At 40.9% G+C, this 26,329-nt stretch overlaps 1 protein-coding gene across 1 annotated transcript in view; it reads right to left on the reverse strand.

Annotated features, from left to right (window-relative positions):
• smoc2 (SPARC related modular calcium binding 2) overlaps positions 1 to 26,329 on the reverse strand; it is a 132,113-nt gene that overhangs the window by 78,878 nt on the left and 26,906 nt on the right. Inside the window, exons 2-3 of the mRNA XM_034185118.1 lie at positions 21,516 to 21,678; positions 10,610 to 10,716 (exon numbers count right to left, since the gene is read on the reverse strand). Coding sequence (XP_034041009.1) covers positions 10,610 to 10,716; positions 21,516 to 21,678 — 270 coding nt within the window. The remainder of the gene's footprint in view (positions 1 to 10,609; positions 10,717 to 21,515; positions 21,679 to 26,329) is intronic.

Raw genomic sequence — 26,329 nt, forward strand, 5'->3', positions numbered from 1 at the left:
AAATAACAATTCTGCCTCTAAGGTGTCAGGGACTGAGGTGGCGAGGCACAGCAGGCAGATGGACACAAATGCATGACTCAAATGTGGGTTAAGAAAAAGGCTTTATCCGAAAAACAGGCTCAGGTCGATACAAACAGGCTCAGGTCGATACACAAGAAGTCAATCAGTACAGGCGGAGGTACAGAAGGTCAAGAGGCAAGGACGTGGTCAAACAACAAGCGAGGATCAGACATGGAGAAGCAGGTTCACTGGTGCAGGCAGAGACGTGGTCAAAAAACAGGCGAGAGTCGAGCACAGAAAGACACAGACCAAAAACAAGACGAGGAAGGCTTAGAACGAGGCCAAGAGCACAAGGCATGAAGCACAACGAACGAGCAGCAAAACAGAGGAAAACATGAACTTAAATACAGAGGTTAATCAGGGCGTGATAATATCAGGTGCAGGGAAGAAGGCGTGGCCAGATGAGACGAGCGGAGTGACAAGGGGCATGTCAGACAAAAGCAGCAAAACCGGAATGTGACAGTGACTAGACAAATGATGAACAACAAATAATGAAACCTAAAATCCAAACTTGAGTGAAACAAAATAAATAAAGAGCAGAAACAGAACAACTACTAGTGATTAAAGTGATACAGATACAAAATGGAAAACCACAGCTAAAGAAAAACTACAAAATAGAACACCTATTACATGTAAAATAAAACACAGAGACAAGACTAAAGTATGATAACCGAACATGCATAATAAACAGAAAACCAAAACAAAGTACAAAGTAACTAATAGAAAATCAAAACTGAGGATCAAAGAAGTAGCAAAGACGAGGAGAGGGAAAAAACATGATGACCCAGGGCCAGATTAGGGCCAAAACCTGACATAAGGAATACAGTCTTTCAGAATCTATTGTGTTAGTGCCCAACACTAAACATCATTAACTTCCAGTTATATATTAGGTGTTATCTTTCACCCAGTGCAAAGCGGCGCAAGTGGCACTACTACTACACAACTAACGCAGTTGTCATTTTTGTGCCCAGCAACCACATCTTGTAAGTAACGAGTATAATTGCATTCATTTACATATCCATGGGTGTGTTGGTCTAAAAATTATACCCAAAGCTCTTGACCATAGGTGAGGATAGGATCGTAAATCGACAGTCTCACACTCCATCTTACCCTCACTTGTGAGCAACACCCGATATACTTGAACTCTTTAACTTGGAGGAATAACTCTCTCCTGACCCAGAGGGGTCAAGCCACCCTTTTTCCTGCAGGAGGCCATGATCTCAGATTTAGAGGTGCTGATCCTCATCCCATTTGCTTCACATCTTCAAACCTGCCAAGTGCACCTCGGAGGTCACTGTTTAATGAACAGAGCTACATCATCGGCAAAAAGTGGAGATGTACAGTGAGGAAAATAAGTATTTGAACACCCTGCAATTTTGCAAGTTCTCCCACTTAGAAATCATGGAGGGGTCTGAAATTTTCATCTTAGGTGCATGTCCACTGTGAGAGAGATAATAAAAAAAATAAAAAAAAACAGAAATCACAATGTATGATTTTTTTAATTATTTATTTGTATGTTACTGCTGCAAATAAGTATTTGAACACCTACCAATCAGCAGGAATTCACACAGACCTGTTAGTTCTTCTTTAAGAAGCCCTCTGATTCTGCACTCTTTACCTGTATTAATTGCACCTGTTTGAACTTGTTACCTGTATAAAAGACAACTGTTCACACATGCAATCAATCACACTCCAACCTGTCCACCATAGCCAAGACCAAAGAGCTGTCTAAGGACACCATGGACGAAACTGTAGACCTGCACAAGGCTGGGATGGATGACAGGACAACAGGCAAGCAGCTTGGTAGAAGACAACTGTTATGATTATTTATTAGAAAGTGGAAGAAACACAAGATGACTGTCAATCTCCCTCGGTCTGGGATTCCATGCAAGATCTCACTTTGTGGGGTAAAGATGATTTTGAGAAAGCTTAGAACTACACAGGAGGACCTGGTCAATGACCTGAAGAGAGCTGGGACCACAGTCACAAAGATTACATTAGTAACACATGATGCTGTCATGGTTTAAAATCCTGCAGTGCAGCAAGGTCCCCCTACTGAAGCCAGCACATGTCCAGTCCAGGTTGAGGTTCACCAGTGACCATCTGGATGATCCAGAGGAGGCATGGGAGAAGGTCATGTGGTCAGATGAGACCAGAATAGAGCTTTTTGGAATCAACTCCACTTACCATGTTTAGAGGATGAGAACAACCCCAACAAAACCATCCCAAACATGAAACATGGGGGTGGAAACATCATACTCTGTGGGTGCTCTTCTGCAAAGGGGACAGGACGACTGCACTGTATTGAAGGGAGGATGGATGGGGTCATGTATTGCGAGATTTTGGCAAACAACCTTCCCTCAGTAAGAGCATTGAAGATGGGTCATGGCTGGGTCTTCCAGCATGACAATGACCCCAAACACACAGCCAGGGCAACTAAGGAGGGGCTCCGTAAGAAGCATTTCAAGGTCCTGGAGTGGCCTGGCCAGTCTCCAGACCTGAACTCAGTAGAAAATCTTTGGAGGGAGCTGAAACTCCAAACCTGAAAGATATGGAGAAGATCTGTATGGAGGAGTGGACCAAAATCCCTGCTGCAGTGTGTGAAAACCTGGTGAAAAACTACAGGAAACATTTGACCTCTGTAATTGCAAACAAAGGCTACTGTACCAAATATTAACATTGATTTTCACAGGTGTTCAAATACTTATTTGCAGCAGTAACATACAAATAAATTATTTTTAAAAAAAAATCATACATTGTGATTTCTCGATTTTTTTTTTTTTTTTTAAGATTATGTCTCTCACAGTGGACATGCACCAAGATGAAAATTTAAGACCCCTCCATGATTTCTAAGTGGGAGAACTTGCAAAATCGCAGGGTGTTCACATACTTATTTTCCTCACTGTAATTCTGAGGTCACCAAACTGGACAGCCTCCAATCTCTAACTGTGCTTTGAAATCCTGTCCATGAAAATCACAGTTACTACTTTGGTTGTATAGAGACCAGATCATGTGTTGCAGTGGAACCACTACTGCATAGTCTTGCAGCATTCATCAACAAAAAAGGAAACCTACAACTTCTATAACAGATAGCAATTCAATATAATTAAGGTCGACCATGATCGTACCAAGTGTCACACAAAACCGTATTTCTACTGTATAAACATACAAAATAAATATGCATGTCTACCTCTGTTCAACTAACAAATTTGGTCATTGCACCTGAAAAATTATTCTCATTAACTCAATCTGTGCCAACATCAACAGCCTTTATTTGAACTGATGCACTTGAACAGAAAACATAACTTTTATTTTGTTTAAAAATGAGCGACAGTGTATTTCTGGCCAACAGCATAACACATACTGACATTTCTCTTTTACCAAAATTTAATCTCAACAAAATAACAGTGGCATTTGCAAATGAAACATCTATCATTTTTAAAAGTAGACACAGCTCAATTATAATAAATAATTTCAGTTTGGTTTAATCCCCACAGAATACCACACATACATTCCTTGCAGACATAATTCATCTTTTCCAGTATGTATTGTTATAAACTGCATGTTGCATTTCACACATTTAAAGCTGTACGGTCTGTTATATTTCACAAAACTGACAAAATTTAGTTGCTATTGAAATCCAAGAGTTATAATGTCAGTTTATTTTTGAAACGTGTTGCAAAATTACAGCTCATTTTAATGAAGAGAAAATATTTATCTGGGGGAATTCCATACTGAATGTTTATTTTCCTTTTAATGCTGATTGCAGGAGGAAGTGCATGTGTTCATACATGAGGTACTGAAATTACCAGCAGTTACCTTAGACTTTGTGCGATGCATGTACACGGGGTGTGCGTGTTAACATCTGTAAGATGTCTTGTAAATCATTTCAGAGGCGTTATCTGGTTATAAAAACAGCATTTTTAGATTAAGAAGTGTTTTATTTCTATTTTTATTTTTAAAATATATGGGAAACAAATTTATACAGAAATAATATGTTTTGGAGTGTTTTCTGTCCTGCTGGATTATTTTGTTCAAGCAAGCAGCCAGCAGATGTCATTGTGCTTCTCTACTCTGATTGGCTGTCTCCATGTGCTTCCCGACATCCCTTGCACAAGTCTGGGGAAGACCCCACGTCATCTATGACGTCTCTATCACAGACTGTATGGGTCGCTAAAGTAACTAGTTCAAGCCCATCTGGTCTTTTGAATTTTCTCCTTCAGGAGAACTATTTATTAATTTTTTAAAAACAACGTGACATTTGCTGATATTGTCAATGTCATATTAAGAATCTCCTCTTTAAAGGCTAATAAATAAAATTATAGTGGTGCCAATGAAAATTATTTTTTACGACTAAAATCTTAAAAAAATTGAAAGGCCGAGCAATTTTAACATTTCTAAAATGATATTTTAGTTTTTAAATGAATAACCTATGACTTATGGTATTCACTGTTTTTTTTCATATTGAAGAAAACTATTGCAAACTTTGTATCAATGCAAGACATGAAAAGTCAGTCATTTTTTACAGCACTAGTCCTGCTAAAACATTGTGAGCAATGGGGGAACACTGTGCTATACTCCCCTTTGATGACTGCATTGTTTGCAAGGATTTCTTTATGTATTTATTTATTTATTTGTTTATTATTATTTGCCAAAAGAATGAATGACAGGATAACAGAGCAGTCCTACAGTCAAAGTTGAAACAAACATGACATGGTCAATCTGTTTTGGGCCCTGTCACACCCTGATGATTTAGCCAGCTTATGCCGACATATGAAAAATGCGGCAAATACGTTGACATTCATCTAATAAGTTATGCAGCTATCATACATTGATGATTTAGCCAGCATATGCTGACAACCCCATTTCCACTGAGTGGTTTGGGTCAGTACTGCACAATATGGTACAGGTTAGAACAGTGAAGTCTCGTTTGGTTGGCAGAACCCTTTTGTTTGGTAGGTGGAGCATGTAAAAATTGACAAACGTGCCATTGAGTGCATGTACATTGTCACACGGCCTCTTCCATCCACAAGGAGGCCAAACAGAGTAACATTTTTAAAATTTTATTTTATTGTATTTTTGTCTTGGTGGATCATGGGATTTGTTTTCAGCGCGTGCAGAATGCTGAAGAGTCAACTGATGTCTGAGATAAACAATGACATGAATAAATGAGGTGCTGTGACTCTTTCAACTATTAAAATAAGTTAATTGTCTTGTGGCACAAAGCTCCGGCGTTCTCTGGTTCAGGCTGAGAAACACACAAACCACAGAGGGACTTATTTTAAAACACCATGTTTCTTCAGCCACAATGAAGAATTAATGTATTTTCAGACATTGTTTTCAAAAATCATATTCAAATTCATATAAAATCATATTCAAAAATCATAAAATCAATTTCATAGCCTTAAGAGTGTGCATATCATGAATGCTTGGGCTTGTTGGATTTGTGAGAATCTACTGGTACCTTGTTTCCCATGCTTCGATCTTAAATATGATCAATCTATCTTTATTAGTTGGCTATGTACCACAGGCTTTTAAGGTGGCAGTAATTAAACCATTACTTAAAAAGCCATCACTTGACCCAGCTATCTTATCTAATTATAGGCCAATCTCCAACCTTCCTTTTCTCTCAAAACTTCTTGAAAGGGTAGTTGTAAAACAGCTAACTGATCATCTGCAGAGGAATGGTCTATTTGAAGAGTTTCAGTCAGGTTTTATAATTCATTGTAGTACAGAAACAGCATTAATGAAGGTTACAAAATGATCTTCTCATGGCCTCAGACAGTGGACTCATCTCTGTGCTTGTTCTGTTGGACCTCAGTGCTGCTTTTGATATTGTTGACCATAAAATTTTATTACAGAGATTAGAGCATGCCATAGGTATTAAAGGCACTGCGCTGCGGTGATTTGAATCATATTTATCTAATAGATTACAATTTGTTCATGTAAATGGGGAGCCTTCTTCACAGACTAAGGTTAATTATGGAGTTCCACAAGGTTCTGTGCTAGGACCAATTTTATTCACTTTGTACATGCTTCCCTTAGGCAGTATTATTAGAAAGCATTGCTTAAATTTTCATTGTTACGCAGTTGATACCCAGCTTTATCTATCCATGAAGCCAGAGGACACACACCAATTAGTTAAACTGTAGGAATGTCTTACAGACATAAAGACATGGATGACCTCTAATTTCCTGCTTTTAAATTCAGATAAAACTGAAGTTATTGTACTTGGCCCCACAAATCTTAGAAACATGGTGTCCAGGGCCGGCCCAAGCCTTTATGGGGCCTTAAGCAGAACTTCATTTGGGGGCCCCCTACCATCACCTCAGCACCAGATGCCTCATTATTCCATAACACTGTTATGTGTGTAACGTACCCACAATCATTAGCATTATTTGTAATTATCTTACATCATGCAGGTGTCATTCTTGTTTTTAACCTTAAATGGGTAGCAAACTCATAAATATGTTTTAATTAACTTCTACATACAGAGTGGCTCATTAATTTAACTATTTGAAAGTAACATCAGCAGGCAGGAGACTGCATTTATAGTAAACACGTTAAATAGTTTAATTTCTTGTGCAATGGTGTGCAAAATGTTCAATATCCAAATACAAAAGAGAATCAAATGACATTCACATTATCTTACAGAAAAATAAAGTTGTAATCAAAATTAAATACTTAAATAATAAATAGAATACTTAAATCTCCAAAATGAACACAGAAATCCACAACATAACAGCAATGTTTGTGCATAGCAATGCACAAACATTGCACTGGGGGCTATTGCTTTAACTTTGGCCTGCAAACCATTGAGAGTTGAGCTACTTTTCCCCACCTTTTGCACGAAATTCATCTGAGGAGTTGATCTGCCCTGCTGTTTAACTCTAAGTTTTTCTTCGTAAAGGAAGACTATCAAATGGCTTCGCCAAAATCCGGTCCACAACATTCAAATTGTCTGCCATTATATGCAGCTAGCTACCTAGCTAGCTCGCTAGCTACCTAGCTAGCTAGCTAGCTAGGTAGCTAGCTCGCTAGCTAGGTAGCTAGCTCGCTAGCTAGGTAGCTAGCTCGCTAGCTAGCGCCAGTCCCACCTACCTAGCTTGCTAGCTAGCTAGCTCGCTAGCTAGGTGGGACTGGCGCAAGGCTAGTGTGAAGTGTGTCCGCCTGCGAGCGCTTTGTGACGGTGGAGGAGCTCAGCAGCACCCGCTGCTCGGTAGGGACAGAAACTGCGATAGAAGTCAGAAAGAGTGATAGAAGTCAGTCTCCAAACACAAGCAGCCACAAAAAAAACCACCAGAAATACAAGCTCGATTTGTCGCTAGTCGTTTTTAATAAAGAAAATGCCGCTAAGAGGATTAGCAAAGTCTCCGGTTCAACGCAGAACAGAATGAAAATTAAAAAATGCTCCCACGGATGTTTACACCAAAAGATCGCTGATTCGCTCATTTCGCTGTCAATCAAAAAGGGATTCAGCCTCAGATAGATCATCCAATCATCATGCAGAAGCTGAGCGTCCGGGCCAGCCGAGGCCCGCCCACTGCCCCATAGACCCGGGGACACACTGAGCGTCCGATGGGCGGGACAAAGCCCAGCATTTATCCAATGACTCGTCTCGTTGCACCTCATGCTTTGTGTCGCTACACTGTTTAAAGCACCGTGAAGCTGCGGGTTTGAGTGAGAGGAAAGCCGCGTTGTTACCAGTGATAAGAAGCTGATTCTGAACAAACGCTGAGCGCGTTGCAGCGCATATTTAGTCAATGACATGTACACACAACAGTATATATTTGATCACTTATTTTTTGACATTTTAGGGGAAGCTGAGCTTCCCTTGCAGTCTTAGAGCAATCGCCTCTGACTTTAAGACACCTAAAGCACTTTACACTAAACGAACGGAGCATTTCGCAAATAATGACAACAAAAATTGTAATATTAGACATGCAAACCTACCTTTGTCTTGTTGTTTTTTCTCGTCTTCCAACTTCTTCTTTTTTCTTTTCTCCGTTCCAGAGGGATAATTTCTTTTCTGAGACATGACTTACACTCACTTCTTTCCTCACGATTAGTCATCGACCACCTTCTTCTTCTTCTTCTTGCAATTTATTGGCGGTTGGCATCCAGAATGTTGCATTACCGCCACCAACTGTACAATTGTGAAACTACAGATGTGGAGCATCGACGAAGGAGTGACCAAATAAATAAATAAAAAAGGTTAACTAAATCCTATCAAAAAGCCCTGTGTTCTTAAGGAACTTAAACACAAATCTCCAAGCTGACGGCACAGAGAAGGAAAGTAGTCCCTCATGAGAGAGCCTGGTCTCCCCCAGTTCTCTGACCTCCTCTAGCAGAATACATCTTTCTATGCTGTACGCTCGGCAGGCTAACAGAACATGATGAACAGTCTCCATGTCCCCGCAGTTAACACACTGACCCGTAGCATGTGGAGATGTGGAGATTATGGTTTCATCGACCACCTGACCCAAGCGGCGCATCTAAATTTGCCCAACAGTGGCAGCAGCCAACAGGAGGCATCAATTAACCTAGTATTGGTATTTTGTCAAAATGAATTTATTTTTTTCAGGTGTAATACAATTTTGTTTAAATTATTTAATATTACTTTAATTTCATGTATATATTTACTTTTTTATCACAATGTCTCAGTGCTCTCGGGGCCCCCTGGTGGCGTGGAGGCCCTAAGCAACCGCGTAGTTGGCGTATGCCTTGGGCCGGCTCTGATGGTGTCTAACCAGATCCTTACTCTGGATGGCATTACCCTGACCTCTAGTAATACTGTGAGAAATCTTGGAGTCATTTTTGGTCAGGATATGTCCTTCAATGCGCATATTAAACAAATATGTAGGACTGCTTTTTTGCATTTGCGCAATATCTCTAAAATTAGAAAGGTCTTGTCTCAGAGTGATGCTGAAAAACTAATTCATGCATTTATTTCCTCTAGGCTGGACTATTGTAATTCATTATTATCAGGTTGTTCTAAAAGTTCCCTGAAAAGCCTTCAGTTAATTCAAAATGCTGCAGCTAGAGTACTGACGGGGACTAGAAGGAGAGAGCATATTTCACCCATATTGGCCTCTCTTCATTGGCTTCCTGTTAATTCTAGAATAGAATTTAAAATTCTTCTTCTTACTTATAAGGTTTTGAATAATCAGGTCCCATCTTATCTTAGGGACCTCTTAGTACCATATCACCCCAATAGAGCACTTCGCTCTCAGACTGCAGGCTTACTTGTAGTTCCTAGGGTTTGTAAGAGTAGAATGGGAGGCAGAGCCTTCAGCTTTCAGGCTCCTCTCCTGTGGAACCAGCTCCCAATTCAGATCAGGGAGACAGACACCCTCTCTACTTTTAAGATTAGGCTTAAAACTTTCCTTTTTGCTAAAGCTTATAGTTAGGGCTGGATCAGGTGACCCTGAACCATCCCTTAGTTATGCTGCTATAGACGTAGACTGCTGGGGGGTTCCCATGATGCACTGAGTGTTTCTTTCTCTTTTTGCTCTGTATGCACCACTCTGCGTTTAATCATTAGTGATTGATCTCTGCTCCCCTCCACAGCATGTCTTTTTCCTGGTTCTCTCCCTCAGCCCCAACCAGTCCCAGCAGAACCTGAGCCTGGTTCTGCTGGAGGGTTCTTCCTGTTAAAAGGGAGTTTTTCCTTCCCACTGTCACCAAGTGCTTGCTCACAGGGGGTCATTTTGATCGTTGGGGTTTTTCTGTAATTATTGTATGGCTTTTGCCTTACAATATAAAGCGCCTTGGGGCAACTGTTTGTTGTGATTTGGCGCTATATAAATAAAATTGATTTGATTTGATGTAACAATAAGAAATATACTTAAAACCTGGATTAATCTTTTTAGTCACATAGCACTACTGTATGAGTAATTTACATGTTTCAACAACTGCATAACTTACTGACAACTTGTAGCCCACATATGAGGTATGTATCAGCGATATGCTGGCATGCATTGAAAATATTGCGCATGCCCAAAATCTTTCAACGTACTCACTGTATTACAATGTATATCAGCGTGTTTCAACATGCTCTTAACTTATACAAAACTTACCCATAACTTATTAGATGTACGCCAGCGTTTCTAATACATTTTTTAATACGGTTGGCATACCCTGGCTAAATCGTCAAGGTTAGACAGGGATGTTAATAAGCATTGGTATAAGAGTAGAACAACATCTGAAGAAATATGAGGGTCTTCAAATATACTGGTTTATATCAACTCTGGGCCAGTTTTGGACCTTAACTGTTGTCAGTCATAGCACATGCATAGTACTATCACTAGCAGTCCCAAGGAGTTTGAGCTCAGTAAGAGTTCTACTGCAGTCGCCACATTCATATCCACGTATTTCCTTCTCAGAAACGTGTGGAAAGCACTTCTCTTATATGACACATTTGTCAAAAGTGAGACTCAGAGGCTTGAAGGCTAATAATGTTGTAACATGAATGAAGCAGTTAAATCAAAATCAGACTTGTCCCTTAAACACCTTGTGCTGTGGAGACAGTGTGGTGTGGAGTTGTTACCTCGCTGTAAGTGCCGTCAGGGTTGCATACCGGCACGAAGACCTGAGGAAAGAGCTTCTTGGCCTGCTGCTCTGTGTACTTCTTCTCTGCTACACATCTGGACGTATCTGCGGAGTGCCACAAATCACCGCAATCACTACACATCACAGAAACTCCACAGTGCAAGCCACAGCTAAACTATTTTCTTATGCTGCACAAGCACGAAGCCTCAAAGCCCCAAAGTAGGAGGAAGATGTGACAGCTCACAGATGATGAGAAATGAAAGCACATTTCAGGAAGAGAGACTGAAGAAAGGAAACAATTCAAGACATTTCGGAAGCAGCAGATGCTTGTGTGGTTGGGAATTAAACCAACATCTCCAGTGTATTTGAGCAAGCCTGCACTACACGGCCCGACGGTCAAGTGGTAAAGCCATTACTGAGCCAGGAAGCATGTGCTTCTCCTGCAGCACGTTCCAGCCATGGCAGAAAAGGGCTGATGCACAGCAAATACCCGCTTGATTCTCAAAGTCTGGCTGAACATTGTTTGTCCCTTCAGCTAACCTCAAAGAATTTGTCACGAGAAACGTGGGTCAGCAACGTTTCAACTGTGTGCCCCTCGAATCACTTCACAGCAAACATCTCGACATTCCAGAGCTGCTTCTTCTCACCTGCCAGCCAGCAGCTGGGTGAGGTATTCTGAGCAGCAACAGCTTCATGGCAACTTGTGTAAGACATTAACGGCCACGCAGTGCCTGTCTGTCTGGCAGGTCCAAATCACATTAAGACAATGACTCACACTAAGTTTAAAAACAGCCGACAGAAGGGCCGGCACGGCCTGGAGGAGACTGTCCATTAGACACACGCAAGGGAATGTGCACTGTGTGTGTGTGTGTGTGTGTGTGTGTGTGTGTGTGTGTGTGTGTGTGTGTGTGTGTGTGTGTGTGTGTGTGTGTGTGTGTGTGTGTGTGTGTGTGTGTGTGTGTGTGTGTGTGTGTGTGTCACTGGCAGAACTCCTAAGATGCTGGATGTTCCGGATGGAGCCAAACAGGGAACTGAGGAGCTCTAAAGTTAGCTACAGTGGAAAAACCCAAAACCATCATCCTTCTCCAGGGGGCTCTAACCAAAAAGCTGACTGGAAAAACCGACAGGACACTTGAATCATCTGAGCTCAGTGATCGAAAGCAAATGTGGTGCCAGTCTCACCATCCTTAAACACAATCCCATCTCTGTGCTTCGAGGCCAGATGAGCCGGCTGCTGTTGCGTCTGCGTGGTCTTTACCCTGGTTGGCCAGGAACACAGAGGGTCTAAACTCTCAGCCACTCACTGTTTTTGACCCGTACAATATGACTTTCATGGACTCTTGTCCCTTTCAGCTTCCTAGCTGGAATCCTCTATTCTCTATGGCACCACATCCAGATGTCCTCGTAGAGACGTCGCCATAGAGACTCAGCACACGTTTAAAACTGTGGAATTCTTTTCCACCCCCTTTTTTTTTTTAAGCAAACTCTTTCACTCCGTATTGGTGATCTAATAATGTAATGTGTAAGAATGGGGCATTGTCCACATTGTGCACAGCACTGAAGTAGCAGTATAGAGTTAGTGAGGGGGGCGGAGGTGGGCGGGGCGGAACCACTGGGGTGTACGGGCTCTTAGTTCCTGCACCAGCAAACAATGACAGTCTGTGAGCTGCCTGACCTCACTGGTTTGTCATTTTCATCTTCCTTTCTTCACATTTGTGCAGCTTTACAAACGTCTGTTGATATTTTGTATGTGTGTGCGTGAGAGACTCTCTCTGTCCACCCCCCCTCTCTCTCTCTCTTTCTCTGTGTCTGTCTCTCTTTCTCTCTCCATCTCTTTGTTTTCTTGCTCTCTATCTACTGCTTCACTGCTTCACCTCAGGGAGCTTTGTCCACTGGCTCTGACTTCTTACACCTTGCTTTATAGTGTCTCACATATCCACATTGTACCTATGTATCTACCATTTTTCTGGAGTATAAGTTGTTTATTATTATTATTATTATTACTATTATTATTACTATTATTATTATTATTATTATTATTATTATTATTATTGCAGCCCATCTGCTCTGCGTCAGTCTGTTCCCGTCAGACCTCAGAAGCTAAGCAGTGTGGGGCCTAGTTAGTACTTGGACGGGAGACCTCTACAAAACACCGGCGGCTGTGTGTGTTTCACTGGGTAAAACTGGAGTTGCATCACGAAGGGCATCCGGTGAAAAACTTGTGCCAAATACCAATGCGGCTCTGGCTGTAACCACTGTGGTGACCCCGACCAAATGGGAGGAGCTGAAACAACATTATTATTATTATTAAAACCTGGTCTTGTTAGGAGAGACGGCATCCATCCCACTTTGGATGGAGCAGCTCTCATTTCTAGAAATCTGGCCAATTTTCTTAAATCCTCCAAACCGTGACTATCCAGGGTTGGGACCAGGAAGCAGAGTTGTAGTCTTACACACCTCTCTGCAGCTTCTCTCCCCCTGCCATCCCCTCATTACCCCATCCCCGTAGAGACGGTGCCTGTTCCCAGACTACCAATAACCAGCAAAAATCTATTTAAGCATAAAAATTCAAAAAGAAAAAATAATATAGCACCTTCAACTGCACCACAGACTAAAACAGTTAAATGTGGTCTATTAAACATTAGGTCTCTCTCTTCTAAGTCCCTGTTAGTAAATGATATAATAATTGATCAACATATTGATTTATTCTGCCTTACAGAAACCTGGTTACAGCAGGATGAATATGTTAGTTTAAATGAGTCAACACCCCCGAGTCACACTAACTGTCAGAATGCTCGTAGCACGGGCCGGGGTGGAGGATTAGCAGCAATCTTCCATTCCAGCTTATTAATTAATCAAAAACCCAGACAGAGCTTTAATTCATTTGAAAGCTTGACTCTTAGTCTTGTCCATCCAAATTGGAAGTCCCAAAAACCAGTTTTATTTGTTATTATCTATCGTCCACCTGGTCGTTACTGTGAGTTTCTCTGTGAATTTTCGGACCTTTTGTCTGACTTAGTGCTTAGCTCAGATAAGATAATTATAGTGGGCGATTTTAACATCCACACAGATGCTGAGAATGACAGCCTCAACACTGCATTTAATCTATTATTAGACTCTATTGGCTTTGCTCAAAAAGTAAATGAGTCCACCCACCACTTTAATCATATCTTAGATCTTGTTCTGACTTATGGTATGGAAATAGAAGACTTAACAGTATTCCCTGAAAACTCCCTTCTGTCTGATCATTTCTTAATAACATTTACATTTACTCTGATGGACTACCCAGCAGTGGGGAATAAGTTTCATTACACTAGAAGTCTTTCAGAAAGCGCTGTAACTAGGTTTAAGGATATGATTCCTTCTTTATGTTCTCTAATGCCATATACCAACACAGTGCAGAGTAGCTACCTAAACTCTGTAAGTGAGATAGAGTATCTCGTCAATAGTTTTACATCCTCATTGAAGACAACTTTGGATGCTGTAGCTCCTCTAAAAAAGAGAGCTTTAAATCAGAAGTGCCTGACTCCATGGTATAACTCACAAACTCGTAGCTTAAAGCAGATAACCCGTAAGTTGGAGAGGAAATGGCGTCTCACTAACTTAGAAGATCTTCACTTAGCCTGGAAAAAGAGTCTGTTGCTCTATAAAAAAGCCCTCCGTAAAGCTAGGACATCTTTCTACTCATCACTAATTGAAGAAAATAAGAACAACCCCAGGTTTCTTTTCAGCACTGTAGCCAGGCTGACAAAGAGTCAGAGCTCTATTGAGCTGAGTATTCCATTAACTTTAACTTCCCACTGTAGCCAAGTGCTTGCTCACAGGGGGTCGTTTTTGACCGTTGGGGTTTTACATAATTATTGTATGGCCTTGCCTTACAATATAAAGCGCCTTGGGGCAACTGTTTGTTGCTATATAAAAAAATTGATTGATTGATTGATTGATTATTATTATTATGTTTACTAGCTGCTACTTTTACTCTGCTGTGACTTATATACCAAAAAAACCTGTGTGCACTATAACAAATAATAACAACTATATAGACTAGGAATCAAAGCATGACAAAATAAATTCCATAATAAAAGAATAAACTTAAAAAATAAAAGTACAGTGCAACAGTGCAAAAAAATCCTCAACTAAGAAGAAGGACTAAGTCCTATATAGGCCCTGAGGCCCCCGTGCTTATCTCCAGTTTCCGTAGCTTCAAGCGGATGAAAGTCTACGACTCCCCCTGGATGGGACATAAGTCTGACACAGGTTACTTCCCCAGCCAAGACCAGTGCCCATTTCCAGCTGGGTGGACTGAGAGAATATAGATTAACCCCCAATCACAATTCTCTTTTGTACCCCTTCCCCTTCCCCTTGGCCCTACCCCTACCCCTTTAAAAGAAGAGGTAAGGTGAAGGGGTATGCCTCTAGCCCTATGAATTGAGACACCCCTCCGCCTTAGGAGAAAAAAAACTGCCGGTGTCAAACTGCTGTCTTCACTTTTTTTTAACATGGCAACCGAAATGCAACTTGTTGCAGTAGCCTGTTTGCTGTTTTCGCCTTTCTGCATAAATGCAAAGAAATTGAAGTCGCAGATTTCTTTGACGCATTGCAATCATGTCATTTTAATTAATTTAATTAATTTGTAATTTATAATATAATTAATATTATTAACAAATAATTGATTACTAATTTATTAATGTTAATGATACTAGTAATTAATCAATAATAATAATTAATATTCTTTGATTAATCATTAACTGATTGATTAGTAATTAATGAATTAAAATAATTTATGATAATAATTTATTAATTTATATAGCGCCAAATCATGACTAATCACCTCAAGGCGCTTCACAAACATCATTTAAAAGCAGAATAAAATGAAATAAGATTAAAACACAATACAAAAATTTAAAACATAAATAAGTAAAAGAAGTAAAATAATAAAAATAATAAAACAGACACACAATCATAAAATACTAATGATAAAACTGAAATGGCAGAATGATTTGGACTTTTTTTCCATCAGAATTTTTTCAGAAGCTGTTAGAGACTGTCACCTGGAAACCATTTGAAAAATTTGCCTATCTCGGCTTTCAGTGCTTACCAGTTGAGTGAGTATAAGAGAACTTGTGGAGAGCTGGATATGTCCAAACTTGTCCTCTAACACTCCGAAACGGTCGTGACACGCGAAGCCTCTGCGCGGCTTTCCATGACAAAATCTCTTGTTAAAAGTGAAATCTGCCGGAAAATGGCTGATGTCCAGCTCTTGTGATAACCAGAGAAAGAGCACACGACGGTCTCGTATCCACAGAGCCAACAGCTTAGAAATGATCCAGTGGTTTGTGCCGCGACGTCGCAGCGCGGCGCACCGACCGTCCTTAAAGGGGTCCTTAAAGCTTTAGTTAAAGTCCTTTTTCTCTGTGAAGCCCGTAAAATTTTCACTGAAAGCCAGATACATTTTTTTTGAATGGTTTCTAGGTGCCAGTCTCTAACAGCTTCTGAAAAAATTCTGATGGAAAAAAAGTCCTTTTCATTCTGCCATTTCCAGACAATGAAAATCTGACAAGAGGGCGGGACCACTCCTTCCACAAGGCGTGCTCACAGGCGAATGATGTCACCGACAGGCGTGGAAAAACTCACGCATGTGCACGAGGGTTCAAGCATGTCTGACGTAAAAACATATGAATGAAATCCATATAGTTTTTTAAAAAAATAAAAAGGACCGTTACTTTATGGATACACCACGTAGAGTGGAAAACAAAGCACTGTAAATATATTATAACCTAGGCAGCCTGATCTTTTATATTTTTAGTTTTGTATTTTATATTTAGTTTTATATTTTCTGTTGTGTTTTTAATCAGGTTCTTTTTGTCTCTTTCTCTAAAATTGTGTTGTAGCATTATTAGTTATTATTACTATTATTGTTGTTGTTGCGATTATTATTAATATATAAACAAAAACAAATTAAAAAAATATTACAATTTGTAATATTTTTAGTTTGTAATACATTTGACTCTTTTAGGACAACAAACGCTGAGCCATTATTATACAGAAAACAAATGCACACAAACATGCTGACAGCTGCAACAGCTTAATGCTAACTTTAACACTGAAAATGCCATAGACATGCTAACGCGTTAGCATCAGCCCCCTTTTTAAGTTATAAAATAAAATCTATCAACCGTTTCAGAAGACCAGAACAGGTCGGTTTAACATAAATATTACTCACAGACATATGCTCTTTAGGGTTTTAGCGGGGGGAAATCAAGATAAAGCAAAATAAAACAATGAATAAAGGAAGCATTAGATTGAAGCACTGCTTTGATCTGCAAATCACTGCTTTAATTGGTTCAAGGTTCAAAGCAAAGTCGCGCTATATAAAAGTTGATTACAAACCCGCTGCAGGGTCTGTAATCATTGTAGAGAAATGATCATTTTCCTGACAAACACCCCCAAAAACAACGGCCACTCTGAAGGACCGATAACGGAATCGTTAAGCAAAAAGGTTATTGATGTCGGTGCATCAAATCATTTCTTAACGATACCCTTTGGAAAGGAGTAGAATGCAACTTCCTTGTTTGTTTTAGTGTACTTGGTGCAATTGATAGCCAAACACTCAGTTCCTTTAGATCTTGATGTTTTTCTGATGTTGCTGGTATGATAGTTATGATCCATGGTCATGAAAAATGCACATAAACAGAAACGTTTGTCTCTAATATGACTCTAGAGTGACACAAAGACTGCCATTGTGCGTCTATAGCAACACCCAGTTACACACATTCAAAATGGCCACTGACGCTCAACCAATTACAATGCAGCATATAGGAAGTCAACCCTCTATGTTCTCTCTGTTCCAAATTAAAGAGGTGATAAAAAGTCACATGGGCTCATGATTTTGTTGTAGCGTTTCCAACACTGTGGACCAGCTATCTATGTGTATCTGACCATTTCCATAGTCCAAACTGCAACAAATAGCATCAACATGTTGTCCACAGGCAGCATGGTGGCTTAGTGGTCAAGAAGGTCATGGGATCGCATTCCTTCTGTGTCCCTTCTGTGTGGAGTTTGCATGTGCTCCCCGTGTCTGCTCCAGCTTCCTCCCACTTCTAAAGACATGCAGGTTAGGTGAACCCGGGACTCTAAATTGACCGTAAGTGTGAATGTATTTGTCTGTCTGTATGTGGCCCTGTAACAGACTGGTGTTCTGTCTGGGGGATACCCTGCCTCACACCCTACCCTAGCAGTCATTTGGTGTGAAGTGGGGTCCAAACCCCCCATGTCCCTTGTTTGGAGTAAGGCTTATACTGCATTGTGACATACGTATAGTTTGGAAAATACGAAATACATTACTTTAACCTGGTTATATTTACAGCTGCTACTAATGCATCTACAGTGAGCACAGTGAAATATGTGACTGCTCTGTCCAGGTCGCACCTCCTCCTCTTAGTAGCCAACTCTGACCATTTTTACTTCATCCACAACAATTCCCATGATGTTCTTTTGGAAAACTTTGGAGGTTAATCAGCCAGGTCTCTGGGCTACCAAATAAAATCCAAAAAATATCTGCTGTAGATTGTTTCTGTTGTTGATGTTTTCTCCTCTATCTCTGTGATATTGAACTCTGAGCTGCAGGGCAGTGATTCCCAGTTTGGCTGCTTCCCTCATCTGTTCCTCCTTGTAAGTGACCAACAAAGACACAATGATACCATCTGGGTTTTGACTGAGCCACGTTTTTGGCGATGAACTGGCCTACTACCCCAGCCTACCTGTAGCTATGGAGCTGACTGTGCATCATTATGGCCTCCATAAAAGAGATAAAGGGTTAGGAATGACCTGCCTGAAAATCAGAAATCAGCTTCACCTGAAGATTTATGTGCAACACCAGATCAAACATGACCTCTCAGTCTTGTGTGGTTACCAGGCTACATCTTCAACAGCTGGAATACCAAAGGACTAAAACAGAGGAGAATGCTGAATTATGCAGCTGCAGTCAGTAGTCCATTACCCTCCAAATTATACAATTTGAAGTAGTAAACTGAAAATGTGCTTTATATGTGTATACAGTGGGTAAAATAAAGTACTGAACACGTCACCATTTTTCTCAGTAAATATATTTCTAAATGGCCTACTGACATGAAATTTTCACCAGGTGTCAGGAACAACCCAAATAATCCATACGTGCAAAGACACCAAAACAAACTACAGCACCGCGCTCATAGAGCGCAAACCTCCGCCAACACTAGTTTCCAATTCCAAAAATTATTACCTTGGAAAGAATTTAACGTCAAAGTCCTGTTAGAAGTGACTTTTCATAAGCTAAATTAGGTGTGATCAAATATCAGGAGTACAGTGAGGCAAATAAGTATTTGATCCACTATTGATATTGCAAGTTTTCCCACCTACAAAGAATGAAGAGGTCTATAATTTATATCGTAGATACACTTCAACTGTGAGAGACAGAATATAAAAAACAAAAAAATCAGAAAATCACATTGTATAATTTTTAAATAATTAATTTGCATTTTATTGCATGAAACAAATATTTCATACAACAAAAAAACAGACCTTAATATTTGGTACAGAAACCTTTGTTTGTAGTTTACAGATGTTTCCTGTAGTTCTTGACCAACTTTGTACACTGCAGCAGAGATTTTGGTCCACTCCTCCATACAGATCTTCTCCAGATCTTTCTGGTTTTGAGTTTCAGCTCCCTCCAAAGATTTTCTATTGAGTTCAGGTCTGGAGACTGACTAGACCAGGGGTGGACAATCATGTGTCATGAAGGACAGAGACACTGCAGGTTTTCCTTGCTACCAGTCACCTCAGCAGGTGATTTCATTGATGATCAGGTGTTTATTTTCAGGGGAGAAGCTTATCAGCAACCCACCTGCTGAGGTGACTGGTTGCAAGGAAAACCTGCAGTGTCTTTGGCCCACTTTGCCCACCCCTAGGCTAGGCCACTCAAGGACCTTGAAATGCTTCTTACAGAGCCCCTCCTTAGTTGCCCTGGCTGTGTGTTTGGGCTCATTGTCCTGCTGGAAGACCCAGCCATGACCCATCTTCAATGCTCTTACTGAGGGAAGGAGTTTGTTTGCCAAAATCTCACGATACATGACCCCATCTATCCTCCCTTCAAGACGGTGTAGTTGTCCTGTCCCCTTTGCAGAAAAGCACCCCCAAAAATGATGTTTCCACCCCCATGCGTCACGGTTGGGATGGTTTTCTTGAGGTTGTTCTCATCCTCCAAACAGATAGCTCTTTGCTTTTACCCACCACGAGATGCAATGAAACACCTTTTATAAGTCATCAGTTTGGAGTGAAGCAGCTGATATTCATTTGCACTGACAAGGGGCGGGATTACTTTGGAATTACTGATAAATTTCAGCTGGTGTCTAGGCTTTACATGTGTTTTGCACCTCCCTTTCTCGATGTCTCCAGTACTTTTTTCCTGTGTCATTTCACATTATTTCACAAAACTTAATTTCTGTACTTATTTGTTTTCTTTATATGTGTATTGCTTGGGTTGTAACTGACACCTGGTGAAAATTCCACATCAGTAGTTGTAGTAGTAATAGTATATATATATATATATATATATATATATATATATATATATATATATATATATATATATATATATATCAGTTGCCATAACTATTGGGATTACAGTCTTGCTGGAATGACGGTTATCACAAGAGTACAAAACCCAGCAGTCATATTCCATCATGAAGTGGAAACGCTGTCATTTTACTATTGTGTCTGGTCAACATTCAGAATATATTGATTACATTTTGCTTAAACTTGTCATAGAAACCCAGCTAGTCCACGGGATGATGTTGGTGTGGGAACACAGTAAAGACTAGAGGATGAGGACCTTCACAAGACTACATGATTAATTTTATGTATTTATGGGAGACTGAGGTTAATGATATGGTGTCAAACTGATTCTAGAAAGAGCCAAGAGGGTGCAGGTTTTCTTTGTAACCACCAACTCCAGCAGGTGATTTCACTGATGAACTCTTCCCATGTTCATCAGTGAAATCACCTGCTGGAGTTGGTGGTTACAAAGAAAACCTGCACCCTCTTGGCCCTTTCTAGAACCAGTTTGACACCTATGTATCTAAGCCATACAAGAGCAGCATGCTGTGCACCTTTTTTGCCCTCTAGATCTTAAGGGCTGTGGTCAGTACAGTACCTGTCTGACTGCTTGATATTGTGTTTTGCCCACAACACTCCCATGACTAAACAGGTGACTGACCCCTAGTGGCCAGCACCCTGGTTTGTGCTGACAGTCTATGCTCTATAAATAGCAAAGTGTGAGGGGACATGCCCCACAAACATAGTTGTGCCAAGCATTATAAGCCTGACATCAAGGCAATGAGTTCAGCAATGTGCTGCTTTGTTACTTTGGCTTTCAGTGAATTCTGACGAACTACAGTGGTTAGCTTCATGTCATCAACACAAAGCCATAGTTCCCATGAGAGTCACAAACGGTGGCTCTGCAGAAGCTGAGACATTTATGTGTATTCCTGTTAATATGGTGATATTCTACCAGGGGGTCATACTGTAACATCAAAAGCTCATATGGGCCCATGCCGAGGAGGGCCAATAGTTTTGAGCTACATACAGGTGGACAGGCAGACTTGACATGAATCATCTTCTGCCCCCACTGACAAAAATAATTGTATTGCACATTTCTTTTATGATTACAAACACATTGAAAATATGAAACTATCCATGCAGCAACAGCAACCCTTCCTCCCCCCCTCACTGTGTCAACCCCACTTATCCTCCCAGCACTCAAAGATTCAATTATGCCCAAATTAATTTCACCCAGACGTTTCCACTCTAACCCCCCTCTGCGTATTTCAGAGTGTCAGGCGTTGCTGAAGCGTGACTCGTGACCTGACCTTTGCATGGCCCTCGGATGACCTCCAGCTGGGGGTCGCGACACTTGGCTCGGAGGAACTCGCAGCGAGACGTGAAGGTCCTCCCGTCAGAAGCGCAGAGGGGTTTTCGAGGAGCCCCGCTGCATTCCATGTTACACTCCTTATCCTGATCGACCCGCAGGAACTGCAGAAGTGAGAAAGTAGGAGACAAGCAGATAAAACGTTTAACATTAATGAGCCATTTCTGTGAATCACTGAACTGTGCACAGAAACAAATTAATCACCCCGTTGTCGTTGTGGAGGGATTTATAGAGTTGTTGAAGCTGCATAAAAGAAAATCAAGTGTTTTTTATGCAAAAGCATCAGACAGCCGACCATTAGCAGTAACATATGGATTGCTAATTTTAGACTTTCTTCAGATGACCAGCTAATAGAACATCTATCTGTCCATTTTATGAACCCATGTATCCCAGTTAAGGGTCACAAGGGGCTTGAGTCTATCCCAGTGGTCATGAAGTAAGTGGTGAGGTACACCCCGGAGAGGCAGCCAGTTTATCGCAGGGCCGACACATTCATTCATTTCAATAGAAATAAAAATAAGGTGGATTTGCAACACCAAAACACCCTCAGAAAGGGTCACGTCTGAGAGCATACACTAGCGCCACACTGCAGAACTGCCTGGACTCCTGGATGGCAACTAGCTAGGCAATAAACTGAAACGACACCACCCCTTCTCAAAAGTAGCCATCTAAGCTGTAGCCAGGTGAAATGTGGGCATCCTCTTGACAATTTCCATATGCTAAGGTTCTCAACACTGAGGCACCTGCATGCTAAATCATGCTTAGAGAAATGAGCTACAATGCCAAAATGGCATAGCTGAATTCCCCTCACTATGCAAGTGATACCGAAGTAACCACTTATTTGACACAGAGTCATTCCAACAGTACCCAAGAGTCCTCCAATGACACTTAGTACCAAAAACACCCCATTGTTGCCTTAGGTGACTAGTTAGTGTCCAAGTCTCACAACCACGCAGTAGGACAGTAAGAACCAGGAACTTAAAGTCTCGGACCATTGTTCTCCTGCAAATGGATTAGTATTTCCAAACACCTCTGACTATCTCTAAAAGTTTGACACTTTCACCGCACAAAGATACTCTACACTACTAACGCTCAAGTCCAGGAAGATGAAACCTGCAGCTTCATCTTGACCAAGGACGATTAGAAAGCCAGACAGTCTGATTCCTCACTCAGCTTCTGAAATGCTGCAATCAAGGTATCCATAAATTCCACAAAGATCATAGCATCAAGTCAAAGTCAAGAACTCAACAACAAAGGCAAAGGCATCTAATGCACCAGGCACCATCACACAACCCAACACCCAGACCTTGGAAACATCAAACAGTGTAGGAACCAGAACACATCCCTGACAAACACCAAACATCACTGGAAAACATTCAGTGATTCTGCCCCTCTGACTGTATGAAGTGAAGTTTCTGGTCAAACCTCATTGTATTCTTGCCAGCAATTGGCTAGTGTTGTTCATTCATTTTATGTGTTGCTTCAAGACAAGTTTTTTTGTTTTGTTTTGTTTTTTGTTCTTGTTCTTTTTGTTTGTTTGTTTGTTTGTTTGTTTGTTTTCGAGCAGGTGAGCTGCCACTCTATCTTGGTGCTCCTCCATAATAAAATGATCTGAATGCAGAAAATTTCCTGAGGCAAGCTTCCAATGCCTCAGTAAAAGTTTTGCAAATATACTGCACTAGAGCTCTTGGTTAAATGCTATTGTACGAGGGCTGTCAATAAAGTAACGGTCCTTTTATTTTTTTCAAAAACTATATGGATTTCATTCATATGTTTTTACGTCAGACATGCTTGAACCCTCGTGCGCATGCGTGAGTTTTTCCACGCCTGTCGGTGACGTCATTCGCCTGTGAGCACTCCTTGTGGGAGGAGTCGTCCAACCCCTCGTCGGAATTCCTTTGTCTGAGAAGTTGCTGAGAGACTGGCGCTTTGTTTGATCAAAATTTTTTCTAAACCTGTGAGACACATCGAAGTGGACACGGTTCGAAAAATTAAGCTGGTTTTCAGTGAAAATTTTAACGGCTGATGAGAGATTTTGAGGTGATTCTGTCGCTTTAAGGACTTCCCACGGTGCGAGACGTCGCTCAGCGCTCTCAGCCGCCGTCGTCAGCCTGTTCAAGCTGAAAACCTCCACATTTCAGGCTCTATTGATCCAGGACGTCGTGAGAGAACAGAGAAGTTTCAGAAGAAGTCGGTTTCAGCATTTTATCCGGATATTCCACTGTTAAAGGAGATTTTTTTTAATGAAAGACGTGCGGACGGGTCCGCGCGTCGGGACGCAGCCGACGCGGTGCGGCGGCACAGGAAAAACACCTCCGTGTTGATAACCATTTGTTAAAATCCAGGCGGCTTTTGATGGCTTTCAGTGGAGTGAGTATATGAGAAATTGTTTAACAGCAGGACATGTTCCAACTTGTCCTTAAGGCTTCCAACAGAGGTGTTTTTCCTGTGGCGGAGCGTCGCGGCGGCTGCGTCCCGACGAGCGGACCCGTCCGCACGTCTTTCATTAAAAAAATCTCCTTTAACAGTGGAATATCCGGATAAAATGCTGCTCTGAAGGTCCCAATGGGCACAGTGGCCTCCATCATTAGTAAATGGAGGATGTCTGGATCCACCAGGACTCTTCCTAGAGCTGGCCGCCTATCTAAACTGAGCGATCAAGGGTGAAGGGTCTTATTCAGGGAGGTGACCAAAAACCCGATGGTCACCTGATGTCAGAGGTCCAGCGTTCCTCAGTGGAGAGAGGAGAAACTTAGAGAAGGACAACCATTTCTGCCGGAATCCACCAATCAGGTCTGTATGGTAGAGTGGCCAGACAGAAGCCACTCCTTAGTAAAAGGCACAAGGCAGCCCACCTGGAGTTTGTCAAAGGGCACCTGAAGGACTCTCAGACCATGAGAAACAAAACTCTCTGGTCTGATGACACAAAGATTAAACTCTTTGGCGTGAATGCCAGTCATCATGTTTGGAGAAAACTAATTACAACTATTTCCGAAATTTAAAATTAAGGTAAAAAATGTTGCATAGTTCCCTTTTAAACCAGGTTTCCATACGTCATATTCAACAAGCTGTTATGTTGCCTAAAACACTCATATTCAGGCATGTGAGACTTGTACATTTACACATTTTTAAATTTCTGCCTAAGATATGATATGATATGGTGTGATTGAGTACCCTGGGAGATACTGTGGGAGGTGCTGCAAGAGTAAGGAGTGAGGGGTCCCTTCTCAGGGCCATCCAATCTCTGTACTCGCAAAGCGAGAGCTGTGTTCGAGTGCTCTGCAGTAAGTCGGACTCGTTTCCAGTGGAGGTTGGCCTCCTCCAGGGCTACGCCTTGTCACCAATCCTGTTTGATATTCATGGATAGGATATCAAGGCGGAGGGTTTCCAGTTTGGTGGGCTCAGGGTCTCATCACTGCTTTTTGCAGTTGATGTGGTCCTGTTGGCTTCATCAGCCAGTGACCTCCAACACTCACTGGATCGGTTCGCAGCCAAGTGTGAAGCAGCTGGGATGAGGATCAGCACCTCTAAATCTGAGGCCATGGTTCTCAGCAGGAAACTGATGGATTGCCTACTCCGGGTAGGGAATACGGCTTTAGAGGTTAACTAAAAACAAGATCACTTCAGTGGTGTTGGGTTTGAGTCTGTTCCTCTTCTTTGTTACTGCCTCTTCAGTTTTGGACAAGACCCTTTCACACGACACAGAAATTGCTGGCATATGGAGACAGATTTTGTCAGAAACATCCCAATGGCTGATAGAGTGAAACGAACACACTGATGTCCGATAATGAAGCTTATGAGCTTTCAGTCAAAATTTTTTTTATAATTATACTTACCTCTATTTTGCATTTTGATTATTAAGTGGACCACAAAGTGTTTTCACTTTCTTGTCATCCTTGTATTTTTAATGTATTTACAATAATATTATGTACACAGTAAAATCACCATTGTAAAACTAACACTGACAGTGTTACATTAACACTGTCAGTGTGAATACGGTCCTACTCTGGTCAGAGTAGGACCATATGTTAACTGTCAGTGTTAATTTAACACTGATGATTTTACTGTGTATTTACATTGAATTTACTAAATAAAATAAATCAGATGAGCATGGCCCGTTGGCTGTTCCAGCAATATCAAAGATTTTGTGTCTGATACCTACAACTCGTGTGGAATGTCTTGTAGTGTATTTATTTATTAGAGCCTCCACACGGGGAACCAATAAAATGTAGAGTTTAATAAATTTACAGATATTCAGGCCTCACACAGAGAACCATAAAGATGTAACCCAGTTATTAAATAAAACGTCACACGCAAACACCATAAGAATGCAGTGAATAAGCAGTTAAAGTCCCAAATTGAATTAGACCGGATTAGGCCCCATCTGAGTCACCAAAATAATGAACAATTTAGGGTTTAATACTTATTATTTAATTATTACTCGGGGCACCACCTATTTATAGCATAGGTACTTTCATTTAAACATTCATTAATTAATCAGTCTCAATTTAATTAAATCGGTCTCAATTAAATCAGTCTCTGATCTGAAAGTCATGAATTCCCAATGCGATTAACCAAAGGTTTCCTTCTGAACAGAAAATGAACCACAGCAGAAATATTTACAATTTATTTACAATTATATAGAAATGAATAATTACTGGCATTTTTTGGACAGTGATTAAATAAGTTCATTCATGGAAACAATTTTCTTACTCACTCATGAGATGTTGAAAGAAAGAGAGAGAGATAAAGCTT

Source organism: Thalassophryne amazonica, chromosome 13 (assembly GCF_902500255.1).
Source record: "Thalassophryne amazonica chromosome 13, fThaAma1.1, whole genome shotgun sequence".
In the NCBI taxonomy this organism is placed as follows: domain Eukaryota; kingdom Metazoa; phylum Chordata; class Actinopteri; order Batrachoidiformes; family Batrachoididae; genus Thalassophryne; species Thalassophryne amazonica.